At 41.5% G+C, this 13,795-nt stretch overlaps 1 protein-coding gene across 12 annotated transcripts in view; it reads left to right on the forward strand.

Moving 5' to 3' along the window:
• Positions 1-13,795, forward strand: part of SYT7 (synaptotagmin 7) — a 771,057-nt gene that overhangs the window by 162,301 nt on the left and 594,961 nt on the right. For 2 of the 12 annotated variants that reach the window (XM_077287909.1, XM_077287921.1), the window contains exon 1: positions 1,172-2,803. The exons of the other annotated variants lie outside the window; for them this stretch is intronic. In XM_077287909.1, the coding sequence (XP_077144024.1) occupies positions 2,770-2,803 (34 nt within the window). In that variant the 5' untranslated portion in view covers positions 1,172-2,769. Of the gene's footprint in view, positions 1-1,171; positions 2,804-13,795 lie in introns of those variants that run through there. 12 annotated transcript variants of the gene reach the window in all.

Raw genomic sequence — 13,795 nt, forward strand, 5'->3', positions numbered from 1 at the left:
AATACCGGCTTCAGCACCATGTGGGGGGGACAGCGCTTACTGTAGCGCTGTCTCCTGCACGCACACGGACCCCAGACGGAGAATGTCCGTGTGAGGTCCGTGTTTTACGCGGACCCATTGACTCTATTGGGTCCGTGTAATCCGTGCGCTCCCACGAACACTGACATGTCTCCGTGTTTGGCACACGGAGACACGATCCGCAAAAAATCAATGACATCTGCACAGATGCATTGATTTTTATGGGTCTACGTGTGTCAGTGTCTCCGGTACGTGAGGAAACTGTCACCTCACGTACCGGAATCACTGACGTGTGAAACCGGCCTAATAGAAATCCGCAGTGGGAAAAACTGCAGAAAATCTGCAAAAAGTCCGCATAAAAACGGCGGCAAATCTGCAGCTGCAGATTCTGCCAGGAGATGCGAATTTTGTGCAGAAAATTCTGCACCCTTTTCCCTACGTGTGCACATAGCCTTAATGTGCACATACACTAAGGTCATGTTCATGATTTGGTCAGTATTTTACATCAGTATTTCTAAGAATAAGGCCGGGGTCAGACCTAACGTATAAAAAAAAGGTCCGTTTTTTACGGCCGAGATACGCAGAAAAGTTCCTGAACAGTGATCCGTATTCAATGCGAGGATGTGATTTTCTTTCTCCAAAAAGAATCCGTATGGCATCCGTACGCACCTTGCAAAATGGACATAGAATGGATCCATGGGCTCAAATATTTTGTGAAAACATATATACGGTGTATATAATATATATATATACAGTATATATATATATTTATTTAATACACAGCTAGATAGCATAAAAGCCGGTAATTCAATTGCCGGCTTTTGCTAACTCCTTACCGAACCCGACAGGATATGATCCTATATAACAACAGTCGCACTGTTGTTATGTAGGACTATATTCTGGAGTATCCCTCCATGTTCAGTCTGCACCAGCACTAGCGAGAGTGCACGTCTTGTCCTGCACCCCGACAGGATATGAGACATGATTTACATACAGTAAACCATTTCATATCCGGTAGATTTTTACATATTCCTCACTAATAATGTTAGTAGTGTCTGTGTGCAAAATTTGGAAGCTCTAGGTGTTAAAATAAAGCGTTAAATCACAGAAGAACCTGGCGTGGGCTCCCGCGCAGTTTTCTCCGCCAGAGTGGGAAAACCAGTGACTGAGGGCAGATATTAATATCCTAGAGAGGGACCATGGTTATTGCCCCCCCAGCTAAAAACATCTGCCCCCAGCCACCCCAGAAAAGGTACATCTGTAAGATGCGCAAATTCCGGCACTTAGCCTCTCTCTTCCCACTCCCCTGTAGCGGTGGGATATGGAGTAATAGGGGGTTAATGTCACCTTGCTAATGTAAGGTGACATTAAGCCAGGTTAATAATGGAGAGGAGTCAATAAGACAATGGTTAAAAATACAGACACATTAAGAATAAAGTATTTTAATGAAATAAATAAACACATGGGGTTTTATTATCTTTATTGTACTCTCAATCCAACTGAAGACCCTTGTTCTCCTGAAAAAAGGAAAATAAAAAAGCAACAATATCCCATACCTGTCCGCCATACAGTCATGTCCCTCGATTTAAATCCATCTGAAGGAGTTAAATACAGTTACAACCAGGAGCGCTGCTAATGCAGCCACCCCTGGCTGTAAAAGACTGGGGAATGAATGAAATGAAGGTAACTTAGCTTCAGGGACTTGCAGTGCTGCGCCCCCTGGTGGCATAAACTCATTTGAACTGTAGTGTGGGAAAATATTCAGAAAAATTCCCAGAATTCTAAGGATCACTCTTTTGTTTGTGGAGTTTCAGGGGAGTCACAGATTAAGTAATGTTTATTGCATGATTTTAGAACCTTCATTAATTGTTGATGTTTCTAAAATCCCAGGAAGCCCCTTTGAAATTTGTACATTTACCAATATACTTACTGTAGCAAAGCCTCATCGTTTGCAAGATGTCTGCTTGCTGTGATTCAATAGGAATCTGTCCTGGTTATATAGTGGCCACACAGATGCATGGATATGATGACTGGGAGCTGTGCACCTGTGGGTCCAGCACAAAACCTTGGACAGACTTTTAGCACATAGAAGGTTCTTATTGAATAAATGAATACTGAGAAATGGTCTCACTTTTTAAGACACAATGATTAATATTTGCTGAAATTGTAATAACTCTTTACTGGTCATCATTGGGTTGTGTTCACATTGCAGTGTTTGTCTGCAGACATCAGGAGTGCAACCTACACAGATGTGTTTGGAGCCACTCCTGATGAAGCTCTGACTCAAAAAACCTGACGTTGAATAAGGCCTAGGTCAGTTGTATTATGAACACCATTTCCACCACTAGAAACGTTTATTGCACCAGCTTTAACCCCTTGGCGACACCCACCATACATTTACAGAGGATGCATGCACTGACCTTATAGAGCAGGCTCAAGAGTCGGCTGTGCTTTACAGCTGGCACATAGCGTAACTAATGCCACTAGAGCTAGCTCCAAATGCTAGAGATTAACCTCTCAGATGCCGCTGTCAATTGCTACAGCAGGAGGTAAGAGCTTAGGAATAGGAAGGGGGCTTCTAAACCCCCATCCCTCCTTCCATATTTTGCTGATATTGCACCCTCTGATCGGTAACTGATGTCCAAGCAAGGCCCTCTCCGCCTTTTATGCTGCCCCATAAATCCCACAAATTTGCAGTATCAGCCCATGACTTCGGACGTCAGTGATTCCCTGTGAGCTCAGTGCAGGCAAATGGCTGTGACCCAACGAGGAGGTGGAGAAGGAGGTAAAAGCGGAGGAGGAAACGGGGGAAGTCATAAGGAGGGAATTTCTGAAGTTAGTTTTGCTTGTGCCTGTGTTGCTAAAAAATTGCACGGAATTTACAAAAGTGTCTCATAATGTTTGCTAAATTTGGTGCATCTTTAGATACAGCTATTCTAACTTTCCATTTCCTGACATCTGTAATATTTGTCAGGCGCATGCTGGGTTTGGGGGGATGGAGTGGGCTCAAGAGCTGACGTTTCACTATAACCAGCAGATGCCAGATGTATTATACAGCCTGTGTGTTGATAGTTTGCCATGGCAGCCGGGATCTTAGGGCTGTCCTGTTGAGACTATGACTGGGCTTCATCGTAGACCATGATTTTAGCTATATACTGCAATACAGTATATAGAGTAAGTAATCTGACTGTTGCAGGTTTAAGTCCCCTCGGGGACTAAATTGAAGAAATAAAATCATCTTTTCCTCCTTTAAAAATAGACAATAAACAAACATATTTGGTATTGCTGCATTCATAAAAGTCCGATCTATCAAAAATTATACAATTATGTAATCTGTTTTGTAACTAAAGACAGTTTTTCGGTCACAACTCCCTAAAAAAATGCAGCACTAAATAAGAAAAAAAGCTCGATTCAAAATTAAAAACTTACCAGTCTCAGATGATGGTGACACAAACCTTTTTTTTTTTTTTTTTTTAAGACAAATTTCTGAATCTCTTTTTTTTTCTCACCATCAAAATTAAAAAAAAATACAGAAGTACTGTATCACAATGACTGTACAGACCTGAAGGCTCATTTTGCCAGGTCACCCTTACTGCACAATGAATGCTGTAAAAGCAGAACCCAAAAACACAACATAATTGGTCTTTTTTTTTGCCATTTTGGATTTTTTTTCTGTTTTTACATACATTATATGGTGAAAAGAATGGTGCCATTCAAAGCTACAACTCGTCTTGCACAAAAACAAGATTGGCTGTCTCTGTGATATCAGCGCTGCAGCCTATACTAGACATCAGGACCATCAGTGGATACTCCATGGTGGACCCAGGGATAATTAGTAAGGTGCAGTTTACTTTTTTTTTTTTTTTTTTTAGTAAAGTGCACCCAGAGATGGAGATTTTCTGAATCAGTACATCCCCTTAAGAGACCTTGTTACTTACTCAAAAAAAATTGAGTTAAATACTGTATCTTGTAAAAAAAAATCTTTAAGTTCCACTGATTCTGCTGTTTATTTCAGTTTTGCGCTATGTCACTCCATTGCAGAGATATTCACATTTATTGCTTTTGGAGCACAGTATGTGAAATCTCGGTTTCGAGTTCAACTGAGCATTTCTTCAAAGTCTTCACTCCTCCCTCCCAGACGTTGCCAATCATAGCTCGGCAGAAGATCTAGCAGTCTCAGACGCTGCTGAGCTGTGATTGGCAACATCTGGGAGGGAGGGTTGAAGACACCCGCCCCCAGAGAAGACTCTAAAGAAACATCCAGCTGAACTACAAGCAGAGATTTCACATGCTGCACTCAAAAAGCTACAACTGTGAATTTCTCTTCAATGTAGTGACACTGTTCAAAATGGAAAAGATTGGCAGAATCAGAGGTGCTCTGAGATTTTTATAATGTATTTAACTCCATTCTTTGTGGCAAGTGACAGGTCTTCTTTAAGTGTCTTAAACTTTCCATACTCCAACCTGTGTTTCTGCTGGATGTAACGGCTATGTAGAGACTGTAATCTTGTGAATTTGCAGATATTCTCATGAAATTGAGCTTCTCTATATTTAGTCTCTGAAAGTTGCAAAAGTAACAGTTAACTTTATGAGCTGCCATACCATGGAACTTTATGTAGAACACATTCTGTTCTTGAAGGTGCAATCATGAGCGTGATGGAGACTGATGAAATGCATTATTTGCTTATTTAAAGTTAATTGAATTAGATGAGTTGGAAAGCGAGAGGCTCTCCATCATCAGAATGACAAATTTCCTAAATGTGTCTATTTCTAGATTTTAGAGAAACTGGGAAAAACTCGTTGGCTAGAACACATTCACTATTTATAGAAATGTGCTTATTTTACAGGCTACTGACGAGATAAGAATATGGAAGAGTACTGATAAATGATCATAAACTCGCCACATCAACCTTTAGGTCTCTTTCACGTACAAATTTCTTTGTGCTTTTAGTGAAATTTTCATGGTTTTTGGCGGCTTTTTTTTTCATTATTTTTATCTAGTTTTCTACTATTCAAAACATTCTATAGAGAAGAGTATGAAAGAAACACTAGAAAAAAATGTTTTGTATTTAGACTTCAATAATTTCCAATAGAATTTAACTACTTCCCAACATGTGGGGTATCTGTATGTCACATTTTGGGTGCACTTGTATGGTGTTATACAGCTGACACCTACCTGTAAGTAAGTGCCGCAAAGGGCAGTATCTCTGATTTTGACATTTTAGTTTGATGCTACTAACTCTGGCATCTATATAGACAGGGCAACAACCCATCGACCAGGGGCATAAATAGAAATAATAGGGCCAATTTCCCCCCTCCTGTAGACACAGACGTGGTGGGGTCATGCACTGTAGGTGCAGAAACGTTGGCCAAAAATTTTAAGAAGACTTGGCTGGCCATGGCCAATAAATAGAGCTTCTTACTGCTTATTGGACTGCTGATTGTCTTGACTTTTCTGGCCAAGATCTAGGAATAGGGACAGGATTACAGAAGTTGGTGAATGCTTGGCAGGAGGTAGGTCCCCACCAACTTATGGACCCTATAGCAGTTGCGTGGTCTGCCTTCATTGGAGGTAGTCCACCACCATCCGTCGTCCCTTAATGTGACCACAGACTGCTGATGTATTGTAGTTGTTGCCAGGGGCCTATTGGAGTCCCCTGAGTCTTCTACGTTTATACTCATATTAACACATGACACAGACAGGACTTTATTGGAGATCGCTGCAGAAGTCAAGCAGAGTGCATTGTACCTGCTATCAAGCAATGACAGGTTTCTGGTCCCTGGTGGGATTATCAAAGATGTCTTTGGTATTGCTATGTTCATAAGAATCTCAACTAATTAAATATGATGTTATTTCTACATCATAGTGTGAATGCCATAAAGAATTGCTGTTTTCTCCCAAGAAAATGGATTAAAAGTGATCAAGACTCGTATATACCCCCAATAATGGGAATACAAACTACAACTCCATCAACTGAAAAACCAAAATGTTATGAGTCTCAAAATACTGAAACACAAAGCAAATCTATTTTTCTGCTTTATTTTTTTAAAACTATATATATATATATATATATATATATATATATATATATATATATATATATATATATATATATATATATATATATATATATACATACAGTGGGGCAAAAAAGTATTTAGTCAGTCAGCAATAGTGCAAGTTCCACCACTTAAAAAGATGAGAGGCGTCTGTAATTTACATCATAGGTAGACCTCAACTATGGGAGACAAACTGAGAAAAAAAATACAGAAAATCACATTGTCTGTTTTTTTATCATTTTATTTGCATATTCTGGTGGAAAATAAGTATTTGGTCAGAAACAAACAATCAAGATTTCTGGCTCTCACAGACCTTTAACTTCTTCTTTAAGAGTCTCCTCTTTCCTCCACTCATTACCTGTAGTAATGGCACCTGTTTAAACTTGTTATCAGTATAAAAAGACACCTGTGCACACCCTCAAACAGTCTGACTCCAAACTCCACTATGGTGAAGACCAAAGAGCTGTCAAAGGACACCAGAAACAAAATTGTAGCCCTGCACCAGGCTGGGAAGACTGAATCTGCAATAGCCAACCAGCTTGGAGTGAAGAAATCAACAGTGGGAGCAATAATTAGAAAATGGAAGACATTCAAGACCACTGATAATCTCCCTCGATCTGGGGCTCCACGCAAAATCCCACCCCGTGGGGTCAGAATGATCACAAGAACGGTGAGCAAAAATCCCAGAACCACGTGGGGGGACCTAGTGAATGAACTGTAGAGAGCTGGGACCAATGTAACAAGGCCTACCATAAGTAACACACTACGCCACCATGGACTCAGATCCTGCAGTGTCAGACGTGTCCCACTGCTTAAGCCAGTACATGTCCGGGCCCGTCTGAAGTTTGCTAGAGAGCATTTGGATGATCCAGAGGAGTTTTGGGAGAATGTCCTATGGTCTGATGAAACCAAACTGGAACTGTTTGGTAGAAACACAACTTGTTGTGTTTGGAGGAAAAAGAATACTGAGTTGCATCCATCAAACACCATACCTACTGTAAAGCATGGTGGTGGAAACATCATGCTTTGGGGCTGTTTCTCTGCAAAGGGGCCAGGACGACTGATCCGGGTACATAAAAGAATGAATGGGGCCATGTATCGTGAGATTTTGAGTGCAAACCTCCTTCCATCAGCAAGGGCATTGAAGATGAAACGTGGCTGGGTCTTTCAACATGACAATGATCCAAAGCACACCGCCAGGGCAACGAAGGAGTGGCTTCGTAAGAAGCATTTCAAGGTCCTGGAGTGGCCTAGCCAGTCTCCAGATCTCAACCCTATAGAAAACCTTTGGAGGGAGTTGAAAGTCCGTGTTGCCAAGCGAAAAGCCAAAAACATCACTGCTCTAGAGGAGATCTGCATGGAGGAATGGGCCAACATACCAACAACAGTGTGTGGCAACCTTGTGAAGACTTACAGAAAACGTTTGACCTCTGTCATTGCCAACAAAGGATGTATTACAAAGTATTGAGATGAAATTTTGTTTCTGACCAAATACTTATTTTCCACCAGAATATGCAAACAAAATGATAAAAAAACAGACAATGTGATTTTCTGTATTTTTTTTTTCTCAGTTTGTCTCCCATAGTTGAGGTCTACCTATGATGTAAATTACAGACGCCTCTCATCTTTTTAAGTGGTGGAACTTGCACTGTTGCTGACTGACTAAATACTTTTTTGCCCCACTGTATATATATATATATATATATATATATATATATATATATATATATATATATATATATATATATAATTACCGAGTTCAGACTACCATTAAATATTGCTGACACAACTGGCTCCCTGTCCACTTAGGCAGCACACGGAGCAATTATTCATTCATCTGAATGAGCCCTTAGGCCTGTTTCACACGTCAGTGGCTCCGGTACCTGTGGTGACAGTTTTCTCACGTACCGGAGACACTGACTCTCGTAGACACATTAAAATCAATGTGTCTCTTCACATATCAGTGTGTTTTCACGGACCGTGTGTCTGTTTGAAAAACATGGAGACATGTCAGCGATCGTGGGAGCGCACCGATCACACGGACCCATTAAAGTCAATGGGTCCATGTAAAACACGTACCGCACTCGGATGCTGTCCGTGTGCCATGCAGGAGATAGCGCTACAGTAAGCGCTGTCCCCACAGCTTGTGGTGCTGAAGCCGCCATTCATTTCTTCTCTCCAGCAGCGTTCGCTGGAGAGAAGGAATGAAAAATCCTTGTTTTTGTTTTTTTTTTATTGCGGTTGAAATAAAGTTTCCGGTAACCAACCCCCTCCCACCCCCTGTGCGCCCGCCCGCTGGGTGGGAGGGGGTTGGTTACCGAGAACTTTATTTCAACCGCAAAAAAGACAAGGATTTTTAATTTCTTCTCTCCAGCGAACGCTGCTGGAGAGAAGAAATTAATGGCGGCTTCAGCACCCAAAGCAGGGGACAGCGCTTACTGTAGCACTGTCTCCTGCACGGTCCGTGTGGTACCCAGTCGGCACACGGGCGGCACACGGCTGCCGCACATTTGCCACGTGAGCACACGGACCCAGATAACTCCGGTACCGATTTTTCCGGTACCGGAATTATCTGGCGTGTGAGACTGGCCTTATGCTGTTTACAACGGCAACAAATGGAAATCTCACCGAAACAGTGCCACTCTTCTCCATGGTATGAGTCATTTCAATTCATCCCCATTTATTTAGATCGAAATAAACTGAAATTCCAAAATCCTTTGAAAAGAATGATGGTGGTTCTGGAAAACTCCTTAGGCCCAATTCATTATTCGGTATTTATTGAAGACACAAAAATGTGCCAAATTAAAAACCCCTCCAGAAACCTCTCTCCAAGGAAGGAATGGAATAAGATGCTCCCAAAAAAGTTGCATTTGTTTAACACATCTGGATAGTCAAAGTTGACAAGGAAATATAAATTAATAAAATAAAAGACTCAACTCAAAAAGTGGCACGAAACACAGAAAAAAAGTGTGAAAAAGCCACTAAAAAGGAGAAAATTACTCCAGGAAACTGGAGAAACAGCAATGATTAATTTAAGCTCTTGCGTTTGTGCATTCATAAGAGATGATGGGAACCAATTACTTATGCCCATCAGTAAATGAATGAATGAATGAATATTCTGCACTTTCAGACCTTTGGTCTGCTATACTGTGAATACAAAACTGGAAAAACAAACATTTGCATTTATATTCTCAGCAAAGAAGTCGAAGAAGACCTGAGGAGAGCAGAGAGCTGCGGTTTCATCACCCTCCACCTTCAAAGTTGTATCATTCATTGTAAATCTCAATCCCGACAAAACAATAGGCTTATTCTAGTGACAAAACTAAGGGCCACTATAATTCTACCCATAATACTTGTAACCCAGCCTCTGTCAAGATAACTTAGTTTGGATAGATTCTGTTGAGTAAAGTATTAAACATTGTCACGTAAGAAATAATATTCTGGTAAGATTAAAATGAATGTCACCAGATTCCACAACATAGACTAATATATTATTATAATATTATTATAATATATTATTAAGTAGATCTCTTAGACCTTATGAGGCTAGTGTACTTATTTTGAACATATGTCAAAATGACTGTATAATCCTTCTTAAAAGTTTCCCACTTGATATTAAAATTAGTTCTTCAGCCAGTGGTTCTTCACCTGTTGCAAACCTATAGCTTCTACCATGTTATAAGAGTCATAAGCTTAGCATCAGCTGGTGGGCCATAGGTTGCAGCATTTATTTCAAATTTATTTTGACAGTCATCTGTCTTTGTTTGGCGTCTGTGACACTTTTCATCTCCTAACCAGTTATCAGAAGAAAATGTCTTAAGTTGGCCATTTCAAAGCCTTTGAAATGTCTGGCGTATAGGCAGCTTAAAGAATATTCCAGTTTACAAAAGGTATGACCAATCCAGAAGATAGGAGATATTTTTTAATTGGTGTAGGTCCCAGCCCTGATCTTACTGTGGGTAATTGCAGGCCAAGGGAGATTAGAGGACATTAATTACCCATTCTGGAAATCCGAGATGATTCCAGTGTTAGGACCCATAGTGATCTAAAAGTATCTATCCGGTAGATAGGTGATACTTTTTTTGTAGACTGGAATATTCCATAAAGACTCTGTAGACCCACGGCAAATATTAGCATATCCTGTACTGTAATTGTGGATAAAGATGCATCTAGTAGAGCTTGTGTTTCCAGCCCTTAGTCTTACCGTCCGTGTTGCAAGCCAAGGGACATTAGAGGACTTTAGTTACCTATTTCTGGAAATCAGTAATGATTCGCAGTAGCAGGACCCATAACGATCTGAAATTACGTATCTGGTAGATCAGGGAAACATTGTAAACTGGAATGTTCCTCAGCATCTCTGTAGATCAGTGTTCCTCAACTCTGGTCCTCAAGAGCCAGCAACAGGTCATGTTTTCAGAATTTCCTTAGTGTTTCACAGGGGATAATGGCATCACCTGGACAGGAAATAATTCCATCACCTGTGCAATGCTAAGGAAGTCCTGAAAACATGATCTGCTGGTGGCTCTTGAGGACTTTAGTTGAGGAACACTGCTGTAGACCCACAGCAAATATTGGCATAATCTGTAAAGTAGTTGTGGATAAAGATGCATCTAGTGAAGCACGACGGATGGAACGTAGATGGGCATAAACTTGAAAAAAGACAGAAATGTAACTCTGCAAATTGTCTCTTCAGGACACAGCTCCACTTGATGGAATTAGCAATCCTACAAGTCACTATTGACCCTTTACCAAGCCTTGAAAGGCTTGGTAAAGGGTCAATAGTGACTTGTAGGATTGCTAATTCCAACAGGTGGCGCTATAGAGTTCAAGGCCTCTTCCTCTCTGAAGAGGCAATTAGCATATTAAACTTCCCAGAGGAGCATTGCACAGAGAATAAGACTCCTTACCTTGGCATGCCAGGGCCGGTATGTCACTCTCCACAAGGAGAAATGTTACACTTTAGAAAAGTAAATAGAAAGCCGAATAAGGGCAAAGAAAATTGTCCATGAACCAATCAAATATGTGATAAAGTGGTGAAAAGAGAGAGAAGGACACGGCAGATAGAAGGGAACAAATTAGGGGAGCAGAGGGTAAAGAGTAATGATAGGTATGCATCGGATAAAAGGATCCTTTGAAGTCGGAAGCACAGGGTGGGATCTTAGATAAAAGCTCCAGGTTGGCGATGAGCAGTACACAGAGCGAGATAGGAGGACGCAGGAAGATTGATGATGCACCAAGAAGAACAGCCATACTATACGAGATATATTAGAGACCGGGAATGATTGCTGATGATGAACGGAGTGACATGGAAGTGAGCACAGTTGGAAGCGGCCAAGTAGATGAAGGAAACACATAGGAAATTAGCGATTCAGAATACAAGCTGACAGAGGCATAAAAATAACTAAATAACAGTAAAAATGACAAACTGCAGAAACTACACGAGAATCCGCTCATCACAGTGCAAGCAGTTCTCCACCACAGGATGGCGAAAGAAGGGCAGAGGATGAGTACAATGACCTCGATTGTTAGGCAGCACTTCAGATGGCAACAATGTGATCAGTAAAAGGCTAGTAAGAAAAGAAAATGGAACAAATGAATGCCTTTAGTTATATAATGGAGCCAACGGAAGCGATGGCACGATGCATGATAACCCAGAGAGGAGGGAGAACGAAAAGTCAGCTTTATAACTCTACGTGGAGCTGTCGATACCTGGGGCAATGTAATGATCTGTCTATTGATTGATGGGTTCAGGTTCTTTCTTATGTTCCCTCCGTCGTGTTCTCCGCACACATCTTTGTAAAAGGAATTGATCAGATGTGTTGTTTTCTCTAACAGCCTGACAAAAGGAGGGCTGGGGATTCCTCTAATATTTTATTTTTCCCACAAAGAAGCGATAATGAATCCCTATGGTGATTAGATTCTGTTCACATTGAGTATCATTCAGTTTGGTGTTCTCTAAAACATGAATAAAATAGAGTGAAAATGACACATAGTGAATATTTAATGGCCACAATACTCATACATTGTATTAACATCAAGATTCGTTTTCATTTAAAGATTGATATTGTAACACCGGGAAGGAAAAGTCATGGGATTATGGAAATCACAGGATGGATAGACATGGTAATGATCAACAAATGATGGAAAAATGGAAACAAAATTTTCAAAATCTCTCAATTTATTCAGTATCAAGTATGAATGCAGAAATCCACACACTTATACGCCGTGGCTGCTATTCATGAAGTTATTAATGATTGTCTGAGAAATGTTCTGCCACGAAGAATGCACTTGGGCATGGAAATCATCAAGATCGGCTGCTGAAAATCCAGATTTTAAGTGTAGCTGTCACTTCAGGAGAACTTGCAGCAGAATGTCTGTGTTTGCCTCCAAGTCCTCTTTCTCCTCACCCCTTCCCTCTCCATAGAAGCACCTGCAGGTCCGGACTGGAACTGAAATTCAGCCCATGTTATCCCCGTCCCCATGAACCAGATGAGATATATTACTAATATTACCCTGGATGGAGGAAAGCAAGATTTCCTACAAGACCAATATTTCTAATGATTTCCGTGGCTGCTGGGGTAAGAGTCAGCAACTTTGTGCTCCGTCACAACTCTTAACAGTATGGGTATCTTGAGAACACCGATTCTGTTAACAACGTAGCAGGCAAGTCAGCCCATGACCAGACAGGCCCTTCTGGCATTTGCCAGAATTGCCAGATGGCCAGTCCGGCCCTGAGCACCTGCCATCTGAGTAATAGGAAAGTCTTCACTGAATACAGATTTTAATGAGAATTATGAAGACTAATAATCAGTCCAGTAGGAGGTAGCAGTAGATTTATCTGATAAGATATATTAGAAAGCTGTACTATTGATTTATGATAAAAAAAATTACAGCAACTCCTTCATTCCAATCTCTTAAACCTCCCTCATCAAAGGGAACCTGCCACCATATTTTGCCACTAAGATACGGCCATTGCCTTTCAGAGCTTATCCACAGCATTCTATAATGCTGTATATCGGCCCCCGGTCTGACCTGCAAGAGAAGAAATATAAGTTATCTTATACTCACCCGGGGGGCGGTCCGGTCTGATGGGTGTCACATCCGGGTCCAGCGACTCCCATCATCTTGCGACCCTCCTTCTTCCTCGCTCCCCTGTATTGCGCTCCTGCGCAGGCGTACTGATTTGCCCTTTTGAGGGCAGAGTAAAGTACTGCAGTGCGCAGGCGATGGGCATCTCTGACCTTTCCCGGCGCCTGCGCACTGCAGTACTTTACTCCGCCCTCAAAAGGGCAAATCAGTACGCCTGCGCAGGAGCGCAATACAGGGGAGCGATGAAGAAGCAGGAGGGCAGCGTCGCAAGAAGATGGGAGGCGCCGGACCCGGATCTGCGACACCCATCGGACCGGACCGCCCGCCCCCGGGAGAGTAGAATATAGGAAGAAGAAGGGAGACCATACTAGGATAGCAAGTTCTGGAGTGAACACATATCAGGTGGCAGAAGGATCCTTTATCTAAGGTGAGTGGGGCCTACAGTAAGCGCATCTATACTAGGAAAGAAGTGGAAGTGTAGCAAGACCTGAGAGTCATGGAGAAGACTAGCCAGGCTGGGACACGTGTTCTCAAAAGGGGAATTGAACAAGTACAATGATGCCGTGGCACACTAAGGAGCATGTGGCCTACATCAATTGAAAGTTGAGAATAGTCGTGAGGGATCGTA

This window comes from Ranitomeya variabilis, chromosome 2, assembly GCF_051348905.1.
Source record: "Ranitomeya variabilis isolate aRanVar5 chromosome 2, aRanVar5.hap1, whole genome shotgun sequence".
In the NCBI taxonomy this organism is placed as follows: domain Eukaryota; kingdom Metazoa; phylum Chordata; class Amphibia; order Anura; family Dendrobatidae; genus Ranitomeya; species Ranitomeya variabilis.